General features: G+C 39.7%; 1 protein-coding gene across 1 annotated transcript in view; it reads right to left on the bottom strand.

Moving 5' to 3' along the window:
- The window catches only part of LOC113009888 (nuclear GTPase SLIP-GC-like), a 51,345-nt gene extending 27,397 nt beyond the window's left edge, over positions 1-23,948 (bottom strand). The window contains exons 1-8 of the mRNA XM_026148458.1: positions 23,770-23,948; positions 23,278-23,491; positions 22,957-23,181; positions 20,683-20,889; positions 20,420-20,586; positions 13,729-13,798; positions 13,562-13,649; positions 13,288-13,409 (exon numbers count right to left, since the gene is read on the bottom strand). Of these exons, the coding sequence (XP_026004243.1) occupies positions 13,288-13,409; positions 13,562-13,649; positions 13,729-13,798; positions 20,420-20,586; positions 20,683-20,889; positions 22,957-23,181; positions 23,278-23,491; positions 23,770-23,948 (1,272 nt within the window). The remainder of the gene's footprint in view (positions 1-13,287; positions 13,410-13,561; positions 13,650-13,728; positions 13,799-20,419; positions 20,587-20,682; positions 20,890-22,956; positions 23,182-23,277; positions 23,492-23,769) is intronic.
- Positions 23,949-24,312: the final 364 nt, after the last annotated feature.

The following is a 24,312-nucleotide window of genomic DNA, read 5'->3' as shown; positions in this document are numbered from 1 at the left end:
TTCTCCCTAAGATGGCAAACTGAAACACTCCAAGTTGGTGACTTTTGGAGATTTGTTTCCCTGGATGATTGAGAATGCATCAAGATGAAACAAAAGGAAGCTCACCGCTTTTAGCAGCTCCCCCACCCCCTCATCCACACACCCCCACTCCCCTCCCTCCAGAATTCCCAGGTAACAACCCAATTTACATATGAATGACTAGCCAATTTAGCTTCCACTTGCCTGAAGCTAAAGCTTAGCTAAAAGCCTACCAGCCATTTGGCTGGTGGCGGGTTTTAAAGGTAGAAAGGTAGAAGCCTGGGACTGCCAGTGTATGGCACTGCTGTGAACATCAACCTGTGAAGAGATTGGCCTTGGGCTTTCCCCTTCTGGTTTGACCTTAGCAGGTGCATGTGTCTCTAGGGGCATTGGCAAAGGAGAATGAACTAAAGGGGCTTTCTTTGTTCTTGGAGCCTTTTGAGCTGTAGCAGCAGGTATGAACTCAGTAGATGTTCCAGAAGGCGCTGTAATCCCGCCTTCTGATTCAACCTCAGCCCTGGATGCAAGGCTCTGCCGATCCTGAGCAGAGGTGAGAATTTGCCTTTTTGCATCAGCCTTTACCAACTTAGTTCTTAGAGCCAATGCTTCTTTTCTTGCTTTTAATTGAACTTCTTCCAGTTCGAGCGCATGTTTTTCTTGCAGTGCGTCCACCTCCGCTTTTAAAGCGGCTCTTTCCACTTCAGCTTCCATCAGCGCCATTGAAGCCGCACGCGAGCTTTTACTCCTTAAACTTAAGGCTGCAGTAACATTACTGGGCGCTTTACTAGAGCCCTTGCTGACAGGTTTAGCAACTCGTTCAGAAATCATGTCGCTCGCTTCTTGCGCTACTTGTGAGACACTATCATGCGGCGCAATGTCACTGTCATGAGATGCTACCTTTGATTCAACATTAGAGGCTGCAAATTCATCCTTTTGTGGATCAGGGTCTGCATTTATCCAAGTGTCAATTCCATGCAGAAAGTCTTTAAAACTGATCAGCTTAGGTTCATACCAATCGCTGTGATCCGTTTCCTTTTCATCATCGTTCAGCAATTTTTGAACTGAAGTCTGTAAGTCCATAAACTCTCCCAAATAATCATTAAATGTTCTCATGTGTTCATCTATGGAGGCTTTTGATTCTCCAGCATCAATGAGAGCATTAATGTCATTTCGTTTTCTTGTCAGAACGCCAAGCTTCGCTCTGCGTTTTTTAATTAAATTAAAAAGCTCTCTTTCTTGTTCCTCCATTTTAACCAGAAAATTCGTTTCACAGGGTCCAAAAGATAATTGTTTAATACAAATGTTTCATGTTGCAGCTCAGCATCTCGGTTGATCCAAACAAAGTTTCGCATTTACTCACGAACTTTGCGTCATTTCTTTTTCAGTCCATTCTGCGAAGATCCAGTCTTCCAAGTCCAATCTTGCAAGCTTTTCCATCTTCCAAGTTGACATCCAAGCGAGACAAAATGATTTTTTGACTTAAATGTCGCGGCCTTTTACTTTCCAAACACCAAAAAAGTCCAAGAAAGGCCGTGGGTGGCAACGGGAGGTTTGTTTTAGAACGCACTTCTGACTCCATTGTTTAAAAATCAAATGTGGTTTATTTCGTGCAAAATTATAAACAAAAATCAACCAAATAACTTCTTTAAACTTAAAATTAAACGAAAGCTAATTTAATTTGCTTTAACAACTTCAAAAGTGGTCAAAAAATCATTTTCTAACCCTCCCGTCTTCCCATCTGACATTTGGCAAACAAAAAACGAAAAACCTTTACCACACCCATCCGGGGTGCTCTTAATCTCTTGATTAATGGGAGGGTCCATAAGCTAATAAACCAATCACTTTCCAAAAGCTTCTCCAATAAAATTAATTACAAATTTACATAACAAAACCAGGTCAGAATATTCTTACACCTTTAAAGAAAAAAAAAAAGAAAAACAAAAATGAATACAAATTGCATTTTATAAACATTCAACAAAAATGGCCACAACACCTGCTTTATTAAAAGAAAACCAATAACTATAAAAATAAAAGAATGCAGGAATAGAGACAAAGTCCAGATGTCCAAGCTTTGCAATGGGACATGAAAGCAGCTCAGGGAAGTTGACAGTGAGAAATTTGTCTCAAAAGCCCACCATGCTATCTGTGTGTATGAGGTGAAGCACATACATGTAAGGTTCTGTAAACCAGCGAGAGAGATGTTACGTGACGTTTTAGACATTTCTACGCACAGAAAGGTTTTTGAACGAGAAGATTATCCAATTCGTGGAGCTGAGCTTAATAAATAGTGATTATTTATGCACAATTTATTTAGGTTTTGTTAGGGTCCCTGGGTCGTTGACCCAGTGTTTTGTGTTTTTGGTTCTTTGATTTTGTTATTTCATTATATTCTAGCTTTGCTTTATGGGTTTTAGGATCATTCTTAGTTTAGGTTCTCTGGGTGGGGTTTGGTTAGAGTTTTAGTGTTCTGGGCCCTATTTCAGGAAGCCGGTTTAGTGCAAACTCTGAGTAAGTATACCCTGAGTTAACGAAAACTCTGGGTTTTCGGTTTCACAAAGCGAGTTTAGATTAATCCTGAGTGAGTTACTATGACGACACACTCCGTGAAGCTAACCTGCCCCCTAGCAGGTTTACTTCAACTAACCCTGACGTTCTCCGCCTCTGTGTCGGAAACCTGACTGTAGGAAGTGTCAGACATGGCGTGCCCCTTCCTTGAAGAGCCAGTAGATGTTGAAGCCCAAATTCTCTGCAGAGCTCTCCGCCGGGAGAGAGTGATTAGAGCGCATTTGGACATTTTATCATTTCCTGATGATTTTCTGTGTGAACGTTACCGTTTTTCAGCACAATCTATAATTTATTTGAATAACATCCCCAGGCCTAATATTGCTCATGTGACACATCAAATCAAATCAAATCACTTTTATTGTCACATCACATGTGCAGGTACATTGGTACAGTACATGTGAGTGAAATTCTTGTGTGTGAGCTTCACAAGCAACAGAGTTGTGCAAAATACAATAACGTAAACAAGCAAAATACAAGAATGGCTAATCTGAAACTAATAAATATATGTACAATATATAATAGTATATGCATTTCTGGATGTGTATACTAAATGTTTTTCTACGTATGTGTGTGTGTATACACATTTTTCAAATTAAATAGAGTAAAAATAAAATAAAATATATAAAATCGTGGACATTCTCTCAGTTCTGTACATATTATTTGTATTGCACTTCGGTTTTTTGCAAACGGGAGCTTTCTGTATAATATTGATGACGCTGAGCACGTTTCCAAGGCTACCGTCTGTCGGGCAGTCAGGAATGTTACAGTTGCACTGAAACGTCTCCTGTACTCGTTTGTGGTGTTCCCCGGTCACAGACCCACAAGATTTATCAAAGAGGGATTCCACAAAATTGGAGGTAGCAGGATGAACAAAACTTAATTCATGATGTGGTGATACTTGAACTACTACTTAAATGTTACATTTATTTTCACGGTTCCCAGGCGTGATTGGCTGTACAGATGGCACTCACATTCCAATCATTGCTCCTTCAGGAAATGAAGGAGACTATGTGAACAGGAAGTCTTTCCACAGCATTAATGCACAGGTACATAGTTCCCTGTAGCATTTCAAACTAACAAATTATTTCATTATAGTAATGGATGCTAATTTGTGTTCTCTGCACTGTGAAGATCATATGTGATGCTGCCAACATTATCACAAATGTGGAAGCCAAGTGGCCAGGCTCTGTGAGTGGTGGTGGTGGAGGACCCCCACCTGTTTTTCGGGCCTCCGCTTTTTTTCTAGTGGCCATAACGGGTCACATTTGAGCATACAGAGTAAGCAAATATTTACTTGTAATGTGCTCAGATAATTTCAATAAGTGCTTACAGAAAGAAAATTAATGTAGCCTCTAACTGCAATTGATTTACATAGGACAAACAGACCAAGCACTATGGCTCATAATACAATTACACCTTACCTGTTTGGACTATATTTTTATATTTCATTTTTACTTGCTGCCAGGAACGTTTGGGGCCTGTTGGGTTGCACCTGCGCTCACATCACGTCACAAAATAAAATGTATAAAATAAAAAATAAAATATAATAAAATAACGTGTTAAATGGGTGGAAATCCCTAGATCAATGTTTAAATTAACACTCACGCATTGACTCTGTCGGCTATGTTTTGCCATGCATGCTCCCTTTCTTTGGCAGCTGAGGCTGTGTTACCTTTTTTCTGCAAAATTTGCATGTTATCGGCATATGCTGCCATCAGAATTTCGGCCTCAAGCGCTGTAAAATACATTGACCGCGCCTTCTTTCCCTCCGTCTCCATGGTGACTCGCTTAATCTGTGCTCCACTAATCAGGGCTTTATGTATCCTCGTGCGCGCGCTTAATTTGGGGATAAAGCAACTCCGCGTTGATTGAACTACTTGTTATCAGCCTTTCTGAAACCGAATATTCCGAGTTGGACAGTTCGGGGTTACTCAACCCTGAGTATCGTTTTTCACTCTGAGTTTTCTAAACCGGCTTCCTGAAATAGGGCCCTGGTTTTCTGTCTGTGTTCCATAGTTGCTGTCTCCCCTGTCTGCTGTATCCCCACCAGTGTTGGTCAAGTTACTTGAAAAAAGTAATCAGTAACTAATTACTGATTACTTCCCCAAAAAAGTAATCCCGTTACTTTACTGATTACTTATTTTCAAAAGTAATTAATTACTTAGTTACTTTTTAAAAACACGATTTACAACTTGAATAGGTGATAAAGCGATAGATCTTTCAGTCCAATTCTACTTTTTCTACATAATCCATCATACAAAATGTAATCAAATGGAAAAGTCTCTTTTTAAAACTTGTTTTATTAGTTTTAATCTGCATCAAGCAAAAATGTAATTATATGCAACATTCTCTGACTGGAAGAAATTAGTTTAACATTTAAACCCATTTTCTGCACATTCCAGCACATAAAATAAAATATTTTTTGTGTTTACACTCAGTCTTTCAAATAGATGCAAGTAAAACACAGCAGAAAATAAATAAAATCAAAGACTAGCGGTCCTTTTGCTCTATTTTCACCTGTAAAGCAGGAGTAGGGTAGGCGGAGGTTTATCCTGGTGCAGGTGTGCCGCAGCGGTCAGTGGAAGAATCCGTGAGTTTCTCTGTGAGTTTCCCATTACGTCATAGCGCACTCGGTGCTTGCTTGGAAGTTTAGGGTTTTTTTTCGCTGTAAAAAGAAGTTTTCTTCCCACGCACAACGGACGCTAATGTTTTTGTCACTTTTTATGGAATCAAACTCAAAGTAAGGCCAGTACTTCCACGCTTTAAACGCTGCACGCTCATACTCTCTCTGCACTCGATATATGATCTATTGTTGATCTGCACACAGCTGTTGTCACAAACGTCGCACTTGCTAACGTCACTGTCATGAGACATTCTCGCAAAAAAATCACGGTTTTAGTAACGCAGTAACGCAGCGTTCCTACGGGAAAGTAATGGTAATCTAATTACCGTTTTTGCAATAGTAATCCCTTACTTTACTCGTTACTTGAAAAAAGTAATCGGATTACAGTAACGTGTTACAAGTAACGCGTTACTGCCCATCTCTGATCCCCACATCCAATCTGTGTCTGCCCTGGTCCCACCTCTCTGTTCCCTCTGTTGTAGTGCCTGCATGTGAGTCTGTGTCTTTTGTTCAGTCTGTGTTATGGGTTTCCTGTTTTACTTTGAAAGTCCATGTCTGATGTTAATGTGTCTGGTTTTGCTTCCCCTTGTCTCGTTAGGCCTGATTTGCCCCAGCTGTGTTTCCCTCCTGTTACCCATTCCCTGATTGCTCCTTCTGTGTATTTTAGCTCTGTGTTTCTCTGTGTCTGTGTCGCGATCTACCGTTTATTTTGCTGTGTGTTTTGCCAGTCCACCGGTGTTAGTTTATTTTGAGTTTTTTCCAGTTATGTTATGTTTGCGTTCAGCATTAAAGCTGTTTTGGTTTAAGTTTGTCTCTGGAGTCTGCATCTTGGGTCCTATCCCTGTCCGCACACAGCCGTCACACAACAGGTTTGGATATACGCATTTGTAAAATTGTTATACATGTGGTTAAATTGCTTCGTATTTGTGCGTGGACTGAAGCACGCGTTTTTGAGTCCTCAAAGATTACACACAAATCACTGCACACATTTTTAAATTTGGCCATTCGATGTCCCACTTGTCGGTCTGGATAGCCCTGACCAACACCCAACGCACAATAATGTCATGAAAGCATATTTTTGGTGATTAGTATCCCATAGCTACTAACTGTTATCCTAAGCTAGTAATTAGCATTAACTAACATCCCGATGCTAGTAACAATCATCCTTTATGTGCCAATCACCAATAATTAGGGTAAACCTTTTCCCAAACTATTAAAACTACCCATATGGAAAAGAAATAGAGAAAACTCATATAAGGCTTAATATGATTTACTCATGAAAGTGGCCACTTTCTCATTACTTTCATATATTGTTTTAGGAAGTATTCAAAACATACAAGTTTCATTTATATAACTTTTCAAGGGATCTTACATGTGTTTTCACTCTTGTATGCTTTTCATACAAGTTTCACACAAGACAGATACAAACCTTAGAAGATTTATATATATCTTTTCCATATGGGTAATGACTGCATTTTTTTTAAATCCTGGACGTCGCTGGACGTCGCCCGGATCAACAAGGTAGGGGTTACATGAATAGGATGAGAGACCTATGGATTCTTCGATATCCAACATCCACAATGACAGCGAAACAACTAGTAGCTCAGTGTTCCAACATTTTTCGTCTGCAGTCTGGAGGTATTATAAAGTTGATGATAACAACATTGCCATAGCAAACTGTGAGATATGTAAACTTGGAAAAGCGACCCACTTCAGTACTGGAAAGAACATGCTAACCAGTTTCCCTCTATGGCTGCAACCCAATATCTCAGTGCCCCCTGTAGCTCTGTGGACAGTGAGAGACTTTAGTGCCGTTGCAAACGTCCTTGATGAGAACAGAAACAGGCTCAAACCTGACAAGGTAGAGATGTTAGTTTTCATTAAGAGAAAACACACATTTCCTTCTGTGAAACTTACTGCTATCATATGGGCTCAAAATGTGGTCATAAATATTTTGTACTTGTAAAAAAGATTCGTATGTGTAAAAAAGATTTGTGTGTGCGTAAAAAAGATTTGTATGTGTAAAAAAGATTTGTGTGTGCGTAAAAAAGATTTGTATGTGTAAAAAAGATTTGTGTGTGTAAAAAAGATTTGTATGTGTAAAAAAGATTTGTGTGTGCGTAAAAAAGATTTGTGTGTGGACTTAGAAAAAAAACCCCTGCAAGTTACAAGTACGGATTTTGACCCTATTTTTCTTCCTTTCATCTGATTGGTCAATGTCATGTCAATCACAAATGTAACAATCCAATCAGAGAACAGATGGGTTTGGCTGTCGGAGGGGCGCTTTTTTGAACTGCAGGTCCTTGAAGGGAATAAATGCCCTTTTACATGCCAACCCAGCGTTTTCCTTCATCACCACAGTTTGAAGCTGGAGGATCGCTATATAAATATCCGATAGCAGCTAGGTCCCCTAACTTTCAGTAGCTGTTGAAAGGAAAAAGTTGTGGTATGTCAGTGGTTAGAAATACCATTATTACTTTAGGATTAGTTTAACACAAAGTCAGGGCTGACCGGTCCTGGGTCAGCCCTGACTTTGTGTTAAACTAATGTAAAAGGGCATTTATTCCCTTCAAGGACCTGCAGTTCAAAAAAGCGCCCCTCTGACAGCCAAACCCATCTGTTCTCTGATTGGATTGTTACATTTGTGATTGACATGACATTGACCAATCAGATGAAAGGAAGAAAAATAGGGTCAAAATCCGTACTTGTAACTTGCAGGGGTTTTTTTTCTAAGTCCACACACAAATCTTTTTTACGCGCACACACAAATCTTTTTTACACATACAAATCTTTTTTACGCGTTCAGCAGTCTGATGGCCTGATGGAAAAAGCTGTCTCTCAGTCTGCTGGTACGGGACCGGATGCTGCAGAACCTCCTTCCTGATGGAAGCAGTCTGAACAGTTTATGGCTGGGGTGACTGGAGTCCTTGATGATCCTCCCCGCTTTCCTCAGGCAGCGCTTCCTGTAGATGTCTTGGAGGGAGGGAAGCTCACCTCCAATTATCCGTTCAGAGCACCGCACTACTCGCTGGAGAGCTTTGCAGTTGTAGGCGGTGCTGTTGCCATACCAGGTGGTGATGCATCCAGTGAGGATGCTCTCAATGGCACAGTGATAGAAGGTCCTGAGGATGCGGGGGCTCATGCCGAATCTTTTCAGTCTCCTGAGAAAGAAGAGGCGCTGCTGCGCCTTCTTCACTGTTTTGTTTGTGTGTACTGACCACGTAAGATCCTCAGCCAGATGTACACCAAGGAACCGGAAGCTGCTCACTCTCTCCACAGCAGCGCCGTTGATGGTGATGGGGGTGTGTACTTCTCTGCACCTCCGGAAGTCCACTATCAACTCCTTTGTCTTTGCGACGTTGAGGGTGAGATGGTTGTCTTGACACCAGTGGGTCAGGGCGCTGACCTCCTCCCTGTAAGCCGTCTCATCACCGTTGGTGATAAGATCCACCACTGTAGTGTCGTCCGCAAACTTCACAATGATGTTGGAGCTGTTAGTGGCTGTGCAGTCGTAGGTGTAGAGTGAGTACAGGAGAGGGCTCAGTACACACCCCTGTGGAGCACCAGTGTTCAGTGTGATGGGGGATGAGGTGATTCTGCCCAGTCTGACCACCTGGCGTCTGTCAGACAGGAAGCTAAGGATCCAGCTGCAGAGGGAGCTGCTCAGTCCTAGATCCTGCAGTTTCCTGTCCAGCTTCGAGGGAACGATGGTATTGAATGCTGAGCTGTAATCTACAAACAGCATCCTCACATACGTGTCTCTCTTCTCCAGGTGTGACAGGGCAGTGTGTAGTGTCAGGGCTATGGCATCATCAGTGGACCTGTTGTGGCGGTATGCAAACTGTAGAGGGTCCAGTGAGTCGGGTAGTGCAGAGCAGATGAAGTCCCTGACCAGCTTCTCGAAGCATTTGCTTACGATGGGGGTCAGGGCTACAGGTCGCCAGTCGTTCAATGAGGAGATGGTGGAGGATTTGGGTACAGGGACAATACAACTGGGTACTTTGTCCGATAGCCAGGTTTCTGTGAGGCAGATCACGCAGCAGTCCCGCATCTCTCGCTGGAATGAGATCCGTGCCCGAAGCTCGCACAGCTTGTTCTCCAGAGACTGCATATTAGCCAGTAATAAACTGGGTAACGGTGGTCTGTAAGTGCGCCGTCTCAGTCGAACCAGAACGCCAGATCTTCTCCCTCTGCGTCGGCGTTTGCGGCCTCCAGGGCCAGAGAACAAAGGCGTCTCAGGTGAGATGAATGGGGGGTCTGCAAATGGAGCGTCCGTGTTGCAAAACTTGAACTCCGGAAAGTTATAAGAAAGACCGTCTTTTATGTCCAGTAAGGTTTGTCGGTCGTACACAAGGAGACAAGTGCTGCTCGTGAAAAAATAAAGGAAAAGTAAAATTAAACACAGAAAAAAGCTGTTGCTTGGGGGAGCTCGCGACGAGGCTGCCATACTCGGCGCCATCTTTATATCTGTATATATATATCTGACCCCTGTCTGCCATGTGCCCTAAACAGTGAAAACCGTGACTCATCTGTGAATAGAACACCTCTCCAATGTGCCAAACGCCATCGAATGTGAGTGTTTGCCCACTCAAATCGGTTACAACGACAAACTGCAGTCAGGTCCAGACCCAGATGAGGACGACGAGCATGCAGATAAGCTTCCCTGAGACGGTTTCTGACAGTTTGTGCAGAAATTCTTTGGTTATGCAAACCGATTGTTGCTGCAGCTGCCTGGGTGGCTGGTCTCAGGCGACCCTGGAGGTGAACATGCTGGATCTTAAGTTCCTGGGCATGTGGGGTCACACGTGGTCTGTGGTTGTGAGGCCGGTTGGATGTGCTGCTAAATTCTCTGAAACGCCTTTTGAGACGGCTTATGACAGAGAAATGAACATTCATTTCATGGGCAACAGCTCTGGTAGGCATTCCTGCAGTCAGCATGCCAGTTGCACACTCCCTCAAAGGTTGCGACATCTGTGGCATTGTGCTGCTTGATCGAACTGCACATTTCATGGTCGCCTTTTATTGTGGGCAGTCTAAGGCAGCGGTCCCCAACCTTTTTTGCGGCACGGACTGGTTTATGCCCGATAATATTTTCACGGACCGGCCTTTAAGGTGTCGCGGATAAATACAACAAAATAAAACTAGTACCAGTACCGAAAAAAAGATTTATTCATAACACACGTGAAAAGACCCAGGAAAACCGAGTTAACGATAAAAACAATAACAAAATAACGCTTAAAAACCGATAAAAACCCTGAAAACCATACATTTCAGACCTGGGGTCCGTTCTTCGTACCTCGCTTACTACATCCAAGATCAAATGACACATCCAAGATCAAATCATCGCGCTAACTTTGAGCTCGCTATTCCGGTTCTCCGAACACACCTGTTGTTGACGATTAGTACAGCTGGATGAAGTAATGTGAGATCACTAGTGATGGGTCGTTCGCGAACGAAATGGCTCTTAGAGCCGACTCTTTGACGTGAACGACGCGAGCCGTCACGTGGGGTTTTTTTTTTTTCTTTCTCTCACCCTCTCTCTCTCTCTCGCACTTTTTTTCTGCTTCACTTCGCACCTGAGCCTTGTGCTTTATGCTGGGCAGAGGGGGGAGGGGCGGTAGTTACACTCAGTAGCACAGGAACAGAGCCAGAGGGAGAGAGAGAGAAAGAGAGCCAGGGACAACAACGTCACATTAGAAAGGTATAGTAATCATCCACAACTATTTTCGGTTGCAGATGACAAAGGATTCAGAAAGTTTATTCATGCAGGCCCATATGACAGAGAATATGCATGTTCTTTTTGTTTTCATATTATAATTTATATTTAATTGTGTTGTGGTTTGCAGTGTTTTGTGTTGTTTTCACTTTAAATTTGTACAAGGAAAAAGCTGAAAATTTAAATAGTTAAACTCCAAAGCACGTAAAAACACGTACAACAAACTCAGAAACACATAAAAACTCAAAAGACGTACAAAAGACAACAGAAGTGCTCCAGGATGCTGGGCGCAGTGTTGAGCTTTTGTTACCTAGTGGCTACACAAGCCAGCAAGTACCAACGACCGGATTTGGTGTGTGGTAGTAACAGGTAAATGAACTTTTTTTAAATTATTTGAATACATATGAGTGCCTGTGTATAAATACACAAACAATACACACATGCTTTCAATTGTGTAATTTAAGTGATCTAGTAGCTCTGCTTTGGAAGTTCAGTTCATGCTAGAAATGTGTTTTGGAGTTTGTACGTGTTTTGTCTCTAGGGGCCACCGCATATATTTATATATAAACATATACAAATAAAACCACTTTTTTTTACATTAGTAATTCCTTTTGTGCATAATTTTATATTATTGTTAATAATAAATTAATTAAAGCAACAAAACAACCTGAAGAGCCGGTTCGGAGCCGAAAGAGCCGGCTCTTTTTAGTGAGCCGAACCGAAAGAGCCGGAAATCCCATCACTAGAGATCACTGGGTAGCTTAACAGGGGCTACGCATCGATAGTAGAAACATTGACCGGCAACCCTTTGATTGGTCGGCGAAAATGTCGAAGGAGCGCGCTCAGTATTTTTCGGCAGCAGAGCAAGAACTCTTGATTGAGGGATTTCAGGAGTTTCAGAGTTTAATTAAAACTCAAGGGAACACTGCAAAGGCTACAAAAGCAAGGAGAGAGGGCTGGCAGAAAGTTGCTGACAAATTAAACTCGTAAGTAATTTAATAATAATAATAATAATGGATTGGATTTATATAGCGCTTTTCAAGGCACCCAAAGTGCTTTACAATGCCACTATTCATTCACTCTCACATTCACACACTGGTGGAAGCAGCTACGGTTGTAGCCACAGCTGTCCTGGGGCAGACTGACAGAAGCCAGGCTGCCATATCGCGCCATCGGCCCCTCTGGCCAACACCAGTAGGCGATAGGGTAAATTTATTATATTATATTACATTATATCATATTATATTATATTACATTACATCCTCATTCACATTAGAGCCACAACAGGACCCACTAGAACATAGGAACAAGTAAAAGTGAAATATAAGAATATTCTACAGAATGGTAATATTTATCACTTATATTGCTTTTAGTCTCTTGAAAAGAGACCATGAAATAATCTGTTTGTTTGTTTATAACAGCAACCAAGAAAAGGGCAGAGCAGAAAAAGACAGGTGGTGGTCCTGCACCCCCTCGTCAACAAGTTGGTTGAGTAAATAATACCCTCACGGGAAAATCGATATCTCTCTATGAGCACACTGTCGCGCTGAGCTAAGGGATCCTGTCTGTCCCGCAATATACGCTGAATTCTGAAAACTCTCCTTATCAATCTTGCACCTTCCGCAGTGGGTGGCTCGCGTATACGGACAGGACATGGCTGCGACAGACTTCCCAAATCCACCTTCGCTTTTATAGCCGTGGTCTCTCATCTTGATTACACGAAGTAATTTACAATTACTACTCTAAAATATGAATTACATCTGAAATAATCAAATACATGAAATAGAATGATTAATAGTACATTTCCCTTTTTTTAGGAAATGACCTGTATGTATCTGTATGGAATCAATAAAAGGATCAAGTACTGCATTATCTTTAGTTACATTGATAATATTTATTTATGGTAAAACAGTGGTAAAATATCGCTGTTGCTTTCGTATACATGAAGCGGACATACCTGAGTGGCCGCGATCTAATCTTGTTTACATAAAGTAAACCTGCTCGGGAGCAGGTTTACGCTTACGGATCTGTTGCTATGACAGCAAGTCCCGGATGAGCTTCGGAGAACCGAACGATCCAAGATCACGCGAAATCGTCAACAATCAAATCCAGCTAACTTACTTAGCGAGGTACGAAGAACGGACCCCTGAGCCTCAACTCTCGCGGCCCGTTACCAAACGACTCACGGTCCGGTACCGGTCCGAGGCCCGGGGGTTGGGGACCGCTGGTCTAAGGCTGGTCTAAGTATGTAGATAATTTTTCAGATGTTTGAGTTCAGCTCATGAAAAATGGGAGCAAAAACAAAAGTGTTGCGTTTATATTTTTGTTCAGTGTATATTTTCACACATATATAACTTGATTTTACCTCTTTTCTGCGCCTGGCTCCTTCAATCAAAGACAGAATCCCATAAGCTCCAGTCACATAGTTACATGTCTCAGAGTGACAATCATTGCAATTTTGCAAGAAGTCTTGAAGTTTGGCTATTTCTGTAAATAAAAGTAAATTGAATAGTGAATTAGATACTTTGGTTTTAATCTTACAATCCATTTCTGATTTATGAGGAAAAATTAAACAAGATATGCACCGAACAATATATTTTCTTTGAATCACAAAACATCTTGAGATTCTGACTGCCTACCATTGGCATCTTCTTTTACACCTTTTCTTTTTAGGAACTCTTCAGCACTCACTGTGAACACTTTGAAGCAGTCCTCACTGAAGTGTTCCTGAAAAATAAAAGAAAGAGTTTTAATCTTAAAGAAGCTTTGGCTCGCCAAACAATTTTTGGAATGTTATAAAACTCACACTCAGACTCTCATTCAGTTCCCGGAATTCACTCGTCACTTCTTTCTTGGCTTCCTTGTTTTTTATATCTCTTAAATGGGCAGGAAGGGAAATAGGATCAACATATAGCTTAATCACATAGCAACATATCAAGAAAACAACTGAGAGGTTTTGTTTTTGAGGATTTGCACATGGAGGGCAACATACCATGAAAAACTTTGAAAACCTTTACCACTTTCAACATGATCAGCATAATTAAAGGACTGACCATTTCAGGCCCTGCCCTCCTGCTTTCTTTTTATGTTCTGATGGATCTTGCTTTCTATCCTGTAGATTTCTGTTTTCCTCATAATCTAACATCATACAGTGTAACAGCAGTCTGGCGAGGAAGGAGCGGCTAGCAGGTCCAGTGAGCATGTGGTGTGGAGGTTAGCCAGATAACTCGAAGCCAGTTGGTTAAATCAAACAACAGACCTTTATTCAGTGTCAGCAACATTACACCTTACGAGCCAGGTCTCCACGGCTGTACTCGTCCGTGCATACATGAATGGAGATCGGTATCGTACAACAGTACGGTTTTCTGAGAACAGAACACGAGCTGCATGTAATGGCTGCTGCTAAAAACACACACCCACTAGGAGACTCCCACAACTATTATAATAGTAGGGCAACCCCCCCTCCGCCCCAAGGGGTGCTATAACCCAATAAGGGTTGTTAAAACAGCTCTGCCTCATCTGAACCTGTACCACACAGAACAACTAGACTAGTACAGCAAAAAAGTCTGCTACAACAGATAGAGGTTAGTGTGAAGTAATTCAAATTAATTTGAAATAATGTGAATTAACAATTATTTAATCTTATAGAAGTTTATTTAATTTGTCCTTGTATGAATTGGAAAAGTTAAACGTAAAACCCTGATTTTATGTCTCAGTATTACCTAAAGATTAAATGTGCAATTAGAAAATTAAGTATTACAGTTTTTCTTTTGCGTAATTATCAAAGCAGAAAAGTAATTTTCCCTACTGAACTCCCAACCCGCATTTCTCAAATCAGTAACACACTTCCTCACTCACTTTTGACATTCTCATTGTTTTTTCTGGTGACTTTACTACTAAAAATATTTGTCACTATGTTGATATTTCCTACTTAAATCTGACAGCTTATAAAAGGAGTTATTTTTTCTTATATTTCGTGAATCTGTGCAAAATGTAGCCCCAGTTTCCTGTTTATAGCTAACAAGAGTTGTCTCAAATGTGGTCTTCTTTTGTTTTGTTATGTTTAGCGGGAAAATCCCAGTCCATCAACAACGCCTGAAATAATGACACCAGCCCATCTGACATCAACAACAGCGTAGTGTTCAATCATCTTTCTTTCTTATTCTAATGTTCAGTTTGAACTTTGCTTTTTTCAATTTAATAAATTTTGTAACATTACCAGAAGTTCCATGACTTTATTTTTTGTGTCTTTAAAGAGTAGTGAATGGTTTTTATGCAGTCATGGGTTTTTTTTAAGCTATTTGGTCAAAGCTCACATACCTTATACTAAAAAACATGGTTCGTTGATTGATTCATTAGCATACAACTGGTAAATCTTAAGATAAAAAGTAATTACTGTAACAACTGTGTTGGGTTTAAAGAGCCTTTTAAAAAGTTGAAAATCCCTGCCCATGAAATAACAACAAACGCACATGTGGCAGGGTGTGGCTCGAGGCTAAGATGCAGGGAAAGGGTGTAGCAGCCGATTGAGGGGGCAGGGAAGAGTGGATGTCACAGCTGGCTTGTATTAATTCCATCACGTGTCCTCTATTTGGAAGCATGCTGGGGCCTGGGCAAGAGAAGTTAAAGTGGACTAAGTAAGCTGTAAAGAGTGTGAGCACACCGAGAAGCTGAAAGGCCACACAACTGTTGCTGTACATAAAAGCACTGTGAATATGTAGGTTTTTTTTGTTTGTTTAAAAAAAAAAGCAGCTGGATAGTGCAGTGGTAAGTCTACTCACCTTTGGAGTGGGAATCGCAAGTTTGATTCCCACCTGGTATCCAGTAAGGGTCCTGGATGGTCCCCCCCAATGCTAAAAAAAAACAAGCCATAGAATGGCGTGGCTACGTCCGCAGCTTGGACACAAGCATTTCACTACATGTTGTACTCTCTATAATTGTGTATGTGATGGGAATAACGGTGTTAATTTTTTCAGTAACGAGTAATCTAACTAATTACTATTTCTATCGGTACAACGCCATTACCGTTACTAACAAGAAAATGCGCTTTACTATTTTTCAACAAACAGACGGTTGAAGCTGTCTTCAGCTTACTGCACCTTATATCATTTGCACGGAAGTAGCTGTTTGCGTAAGTAATCTGGGCGCTACAGTTTTGAGTAGTTGCGCTCGCTCCTGCGGACGGCAATCACTTTCTGGCAGACAATCACTTTTTGGCACCTAGAGCTAGGGGGCAAAACAATCTCGTGAGTGCTGCTGTTTGGCTGAGGAAGAATAAAGTAGTAGTGGTAAACCAATCACATGACCACTTCAAGATGCCAAAGTAACAAGGTGCTATATCACAGTTTTTAAATTGTGTTGATAGGCCATGTAAAACCAGAGTCATGATAAACAATATATACGTGGTGTTTTTTCCTGAATGCTTTCGTCATGTTTACTGTCCAAGGACAGCGCTAGCAAGCACTCTCTGCTTATGACCAAAAAATAAAAAAATAAAACAAAACGAAAAACATCCATTTCGTGTTGGTGGAAAAATGTACAATGTCGACCAATTAAAAATGACATGGCAGCTGGTTGTTTAGGAAGAGAGTGAGTTTTAGGAGTGACGGCGAGAGAGAGAAAGAGAAAGCAGAGGTGGGACCAAGTCATTGTTTTGCAAGTCTCAAGTAAGTCTCAAGTCTTTATCCTCAAGTCTCAAGTCAAGTCTCAAGTAATGTCAGGCAAGTCAGAGTCGAGTCTCAAGTCACTGGTGTAAAAGTCCGAGTCAAGTCACAAGTCTGAAACTTTGAATTTCAAGTCCTTTCGAGTCTTTAAAAAAAAAAAAAACAACGAAAAAAGAATGTTGCAGTTATGCTAAATGTAAATATTAGACCATGTAATTTTAAAATCTGTGTTTTTCTCAACACATGACAAAATAGTGAACTTAGAAAATATACACAAATTGTGAAATTGCACCTCTTTAAAATGCAGCTCAATTAAACCTAGCTCCAAGAATAATTTTCACCGACAGTTCTGAGATAAGCTGCATGTTATTCTTGGATGCGGTTGTAGGACTGGCTTTAAAATCGCATGACAAAAATATCATACACATTAAAAAAAACTGTATCACCAACGTAGCCTGGACAACATTTGCTAGTTAGATGAAGTCAGCTATCTCATCTTAGCATATTTATATGCATATTTATAATCATATGGTTCTTGGAGTGAGTGCATACACTCATGAAGTTTAGTAACTTCAGGTCACTGCAACAAGCCCAGGTACAGTTTACCGACGGATGGGTGCAGGACCTTGAAATGCACCGTGTAGAACGAAAGACCATCGTACGTATCATAAGTTTACCAGTCTCACAAATCGTCATCATAAATACACATTCATTAACCGTTTATTAATAGGACCTTTGAGCTCAACGGTAATTAATTAGTAGTGGAAATAATTTCTGGTAGCATCACAGAAATGTAGCAGTGACAATAATATTGTATGCTGTAATCGTACTGGGCAATTAGTGATACAAAAAACCTGTTTTATCCTGTGAATAAAAGTATATGTTTTTGTCAATGTACCATAATAACAGAAGCGAAACGCAATATTGTGTCAGGACAATTCACTATTTATGCACAATAAACAAAGGAGCATAGCGCGACAATTTCTGTTCAGCGCCAGACTTGCTTGTAACCTATATCACCAATTATGTTAAGAAAAATGACGTATTAACTACTAAAAAACACTGACCTTCGTGTAAATGCTGCTTCGTGTGAGCTGGAGTGTTCTGGGACGTTATATTTGATCTTTGAATGGCTGCAATCCAGGCCATCCGTCGCGTCTTTGTTACTTCGGAAACATGGCTCGAACAATTTCTCTTCAACGACGTAATCCGATAACAACCGATCTCTTTACCCGTCGGCTTCCCGTGGCTGTCATGCGACCGGCTATTGCAGTTAATAATACAACAGCTTGTTGACATTTTTGTGTTTCTTTTTATTGCTGTGATTTCAATTGAAAGCCTGCGTGCGCTAGTACCTCTTGCCACGAGTTCCCAGAATCCTTTGCGGTTCTACCCGTGAATGACGTCACATTTTCAATCTCTATATAATATGCGTGTTAAATTTTATATTTGGGGTAAAATATCAAGTCTTTTCAAGTAAACCGGTTCAAGTCCAATTCAAGTCCCAAGTCATTGGTGTAAAAGTCCAAGTCAAGTCACAAGTCTTAGAACATTTTTTCAAGTAAAGTCTAAAGTCATAAAATTAATGACTCGAGTCTGACTCGAGTCCAAGTCATGTGACTCGAGTCCACACCTCTGAGAGAAAGAAAGAGAGCTGAAAAAAGAGAGCAAGTTTTGAGATGTGAGAGATTTGTGATGTTTAGCGTGTTTGGAGTGTGTAGTTAGTGTGTTGTCTTGTGTAGTTAGTGTGTAGTGTAGTGGATAGTTTTGTGTTGTGTGTTAGAACAATGAGGTGACTGCTGAATGTTACAGGTGCTGCAAAAAAGCCAACAAAGGCAGATTGCAGTGTTAATGGTGTCTCCAGGTAGAAAAAAGGGGGAGTGATACATCTCCTCTTGTCAGACCTGCAGGCTTGTGATATTCTTCTTTATAGTGGACAGAAATTATTTTTTGCAGTGGCCCAAATAATTTATGTGGCATCACTACTCTGTCTGGTTTGCACTCAATGCCATTTACCCTTACCTGAATATTGTATATTGTATATTGTATAGTTTCTTGTTATATGTAAAATTGTATTGTACTTATTTAAATTTCTACTTTTTAACTATCTTACTGGCATTTTTTAATCACTCTCTTATATTTTAAATGTTTATTTGCTATTCATCTAGGGTTTGAGAGTAACGAAATTTCAATTCTCTGTATGTCCTGTACATGTGGCAGAATTGACAAATAAAGCTGACTTTGACTTTGACTTTGATCTTATTTAATGCAGAACACCTGATTGTTATGTAAATAGTTTGAAATGGTTATTTAAAAAAAAAAAAAGGTAAATGGCTGCAAATTTGCAGCTAACTTGTGTCATGGTCCTGGGTCAGTGACCCAGTGTTTTGAGTTTTGTGTCATTATTGAATTTTGATTTTGTCATAGTTTATCTTTTCTAGTCTTTCATTTCTTGTGTTCCAGGGTCTGCTGTATTCCCTAGTCAAGTCTGCGTCTGTTATGTTTCCTGTTTTACTTTGGAAGTCTGTGTCCAATGTCAGTGTCTTTAGTTTCACTTCCCCTGTCCCGTCTTTAGGTTCATGTGTGTCAGCTTTGTTCCCATGTGTGACCACTTCCCTTGATCATCCCTTATGTGTATTTAGTCTCTGTGTTTCATTCAGTCTGTGTCGCGTCGTCTGTGTTCCACGCCGTATGTCATGTCAGGTTTCAAGTCTCTGTGCAGGTCATGGCTCATGATGCTTATTCTTATATTTCACAGTTCCCTCATGTTCCGGCGCAGTCTTGTTCATAGCCTCACTGTTATTAGTTTCTTCCCAATTTAGGTTCCTGTTTAGTTGTTGACCCTGTTCACTTCTCGTTTAGTTTAGTTCATGTACTCCAGCCTCAAATAAAGGCACAGTCTTGTTCATAGCCTCACTGTTATTAGTTTCTTCCCAATTTAGGTTCCTGTTTAGTTGTTGACCCTGTTCACTTCTCGTTTAGTTTAGTTCAGTTCATGTACTCCAGCCTCAAATAAAGGCTTGCCTTTTGTTTAAAGTTAATTTGGTCTGCTTATCTGTGTCCGCACCTGGGTCCTCCAAACACTCTCCACACGGTCATCCACTGCGAACCATTACAACTTGTGCATGGGATTTTAAGATTTACAATTTATATTTGTATTTAAGTTATGAAATATGATTCATTAAACATGTTTGTGGTTGTTACAGCATAAAATATAACTTTTTCTACTCAGATTTTATGTTTTTTTTGTCTGATTTTAGATCAGTTGTGTTAATAGAGTATGTCAAAATGAAAACATAACTGTAAATTCAGACATGTGAGGCTGTACTGAAAAGAATGACACCAAACAAGGCAAAGTAAATAGTTTTTAATGGTGATATGTAGAGGTCAAATTAAAAGTAGTCAAAAATGGTCAATTATACCCGGGACCCCAGAAGGTTAAAAACTTTCTTTTAAAGTAATGCAATAGTTACTTTTCCTAGTAATTAATTACGTTTAGAAACTCAGTTACTAACTCGATTACTTTTTGAAAAATAACTAGTAATTATAATTAATGACTTTTTCAAAGTAACTTGCCCAACACTGGTGACAAATAAAGGTTGTTTTTTTTGGTTGCTTGTTAAAAACACACCATTATTCGCCATGCCACATGCTGTGAGTTGGGTACTGACTTCACAAAGAATTTTACCAGTACTGTGTTAGTGTTGAGAATATTATGTGTTTTTAGTAAATATCTGAATGCAACTATTATTCAATATTTCTCCAACAAGATTGATCAGTATGTGATTTTAAATTTTTTTTAAATTATGCACTTTGACATCTTAATTCACTTACCGATTGTCTGAAGGATCAGACTTGGTGCAGATAAAGTGAATTTGCTCACACTGACCGCCATTTCCAATGAGGCCATGTGCACTTTTTAGAATCTCCCAGGCCTCATTCTCTGATGCTGCCCGAGTAATTTCAGCCACAATCCACACAGTAGAACAATCTCCAACAATCTGAAAAAAATTATAGCACGTCAATTATAAATAATTAAAACAAAAGATGTTAAAACAACACCAGAAAAACAACAAGAAGTTGATGTGAAAAATTACTTGTCTCCACATTTCGTTCCTGCTCTTGTTGCAATTGCCATTTCCAGGAAGGTCCACAAGTGTGACATGCTGGAGAAACTTATTGTTTGGCACCCTGACAGTCACACACTTTACTAGTGGCCAAAACCACTGCTGTGCTTTATATCCATCTTCCTGCTTTGGAACATACTTTGTATATTTAAGAAGTTCTTCAGATAGCTTTTCAGCCTGCAATAAACAAGATAAATAAGATTAATACATTTACAATTAAATCAGTAAATTAAAAAAAAACAACCCAAATTTTAGACAAAATTTTTTTCTTGGGAAACATTTTAGATTTTTTTTTAATGTTTAGATTTAAGGATGATCAAACTTAGGCACATATATGCACACAGCATCACAGACGCATTTGTTAATGCAGCTTCCCTAGTGTTTTATGTTTACAGCTAACAGACGCCCTGTTTGCAGACCTATAGTCTTGTGATATCCAATGGAAATTGTTAACTTATTTGCACGAGCAGTTGAAACTGTTCCTGTTATACCCTTAAACTTTTACATTCATACATTTCTATCATCATACAGGCCTGAGAATTACAGTAAAGTGACAGAGCGTTGTGGTAATGGCTCCTAGACTCTGGAGCTCTCACCCACTGAGACGTGTGATTTGTGTTAAAAAGCAGCTAAAAACTCAACTTTTAAATTTTGGTTTTGTGTAGCTTTCTCTCTTTATGCTGCCAGCACTTTGGTTCTGAACTACATTGTAATATTTATTTCAAAAGTTGTAAAAAGGCTTACTTTTTACTTAACATTACAAAAAGTTATTACTTAAGAAAAATTTACATTCTTCTGGAGAAAAAGTATAGGATTGACATCAGTAGCTAGTATTGACCACTTTAACCCTAAACTAGAGATGGTACGATACCACTTTTTTATGACCGATACCGATATCATAAATTTGGATATCTGCTGATACCGATATGAATCCGATATAGTGTTTTTTAATCAATAAAACTGTTTTTTAATATCTTGCTGCATTTTTTATAAGTTCATACTCAAGTTTAAATAAACAACAACACTAAAGCTATTCTGTTATATCTGTATGTAAAAACAGAAAAGAAAATACACTGCACCCAAAATATTTCATAGTTCAGCATAGTGATCAATCTAATAAACTTAAACCTACTCCATCCTTCCTATTCTGGTATTTTAAAGAGTACTTATCAGAAATATTAAGCAACCTAACTAATAGGGTTGCAAACACCCAGCAAAAAAAAAATAGCGAACCACCCTCCACCTCATGATGCTTAATTGACGTAATCAACTTTAATTTGATGCAGTGTGAAAAAAAATGCACAGAAATAAATTATTTTTCAAGAATAATTAAATAGATTCAACATCTTTCTTCAACAAAAATGCAGACTGCACCGATGGTATCTTCCCAAAGGAAAAAGTAGTATAGCTTACTTAGTATATTAGACTTAACAGTTACTATATACAGTAATGGACTTCTATACATTTTACATCAGATTAAAACTTTGGGTGTAAGATTCGGATAATTATTTATTAAAAGCTAGACATTTTAAATGAGAATAAGAAAAAAAAGTATGTCTTTGTGCCCCCTTTTCCCTGTTAATGCCCTATTGGCCCCCCCTGGCTAAACTTTGCTAGATCTGCCCCTGCACAGTTACCAGCGGACAGCTACGTAGAAAAGGATCCTGGTGTAGAAAGTAATATTAAATAAATTCTAACAACAGCTTATCAAGGTTAAACGTGCTGCTGTTGTTCAGCCGCTGTACAACGACCTTCTGAGCAGGAGTTTTACAAATTTTAAACTCTTCAACACCTCCACAAAGAAAACTGCAAGCTCCATAGTAACAGGATAATCAGACAGCAACAGGATAGTAAACCATAAAATTTTAACCACCACAATTTCACTTGTTTTTTGTTTCTTGTTTGATGGATGTCAAACATTTTGGAAATGAGGCACATCGACATATATCTGCTCAGCAATAAACTACAGCAACATCTGCTTCACCAATGCTTTGTCTCTGTCTGCACTCTCCATTAGGGTGGCATTACATAGCGTGGACATCTTCCTGCTGCAAAGGTGCAGCATAAGGGTAGCTTAACGCTGCTTGGGTAACTATTGACTGCTCACTATGTGATGTTCATAAGCCACACACTGCTATGTATCTCACCCAAACTCTGATCTAATATATGCTTTAAACTGCAAGTATTCCTTTGTTCTAGAAGAAGAACCAGATTTTATTTTGGCCTGTATTACTGCAGACTTACTGAGTCACTTTCCAAAATTTTTATCTTGGGCTTCAGAAACTCTGGAATATCTCTGAAATATTTGTTGTCCATGAGGCTGTGAGTTGATCTTTCTTTCCACTCTTCTCCATACAGCGCTGATAACTTTCCATCAGGGTCAAGACAATCATCATTACCACCACCACCATCATCATCATTATCTTCTTCAAGAGCCAGTTTTAGGGACTGCACCTCATTTTCCCAATCCTAAAAAAGATTATATCTTAATTTTAGTAAAGCAGTTTTTGTATCTACATTGTAACACATTACTTCAAAAATCACCATATTCATATTTCATTCTACCTCTTTTGTAATGAACTCGATGTGTGCCTCATACTTTGATCCATTGGTAGCCTCCACCTTTATCATTACTGAGGTACATGCACTGACACTTCCAGAAGGCAACAGGCCCTCCTTATTTATGATGGCATTGATTAAAGCGCTCTTTCCAGCCCCAGTTTTACCAAAGACACCAACCAGGTGTCTCTTTTCTGTCTCCAAATCTTTGATTTGATCCCTGTTGAACGGGTTTAAATATGGATTAACTGACCCATTCTCAGAAATATCAAACTGAAAATGCAGTAAAATCAGAAAAAAATAGTTTTTTAAAATGTGTTGAAAAAGTTCAACTTACTACTGGAACAAACTACACAGCTCCATGTTGAGCTCTGACCGAGTTTAAATCTTTAGTATGTTTCTTATACCAAATACCAGCAAAATGTTACAGACTGTCCCAACTTCCTGGGAAATGGTTGGAAGAACATCCAACAAAAATATAAAATCTTTATTACTCACTTTAGGAAAGCGCTGAGCTTGTCACGGCCATGTAGTCTTTCACTGACACGTCTCATTATGTCTTTGACATCAGACAGTATTTCTGTTTCTGTCAGAGAAACAGAAAAAAACCCTAATAAGTAGGAACCTGGAACCAGTGTAATGCAAATATGGTCCACTGATATGCAAATGTAACCCATGGTTATTTTATTGCCAATTGTATTCTATTTTTATTCTAATTTTAAGTGTTACTGTTTTGTTACGTGTTGAGTTTTCCCATTTTCCCATGAATGCACCATAGCGCTGTGCGTGGTGACTTTCTTTCACTGCATCCGCCTGCATGGAGCTAGATGCGCAAAGCTGTGTGGAGATTCAGTCCTGCAACGTGTTGCGCTACAGAATTAATGTTTTCTTTGAAGAATATCCTGGCTGTTTTTTTTAAGTGGTAGAAACCTGCTGCAAGGACCAAGCGATGCCATCTAAGGACTGGATGCCACTAGAGGTGCCTAGAAAGGACGTTCTCAATCTGAAGGCCACCTGTTTCCTTGGAGAGTGGTAGGATAC

The sequence above is a fragment of the Astatotilapia calliptera genome, chromosome 18, assembly GCF_900246225.1.
Source record: "Astatotilapia calliptera chromosome 18, fAstCal1.2, whole genome shotgun sequence".
In the NCBI taxonomy this organism is placed as follows: domain Eukaryota; kingdom Metazoa; phylum Chordata; class Actinopteri; order Cichliformes; family Cichlidae; genus Astatotilapia; species Astatotilapia calliptera.
This window is presented reverse-complemented; position numbering and strand designations above follow the sequence as displayed.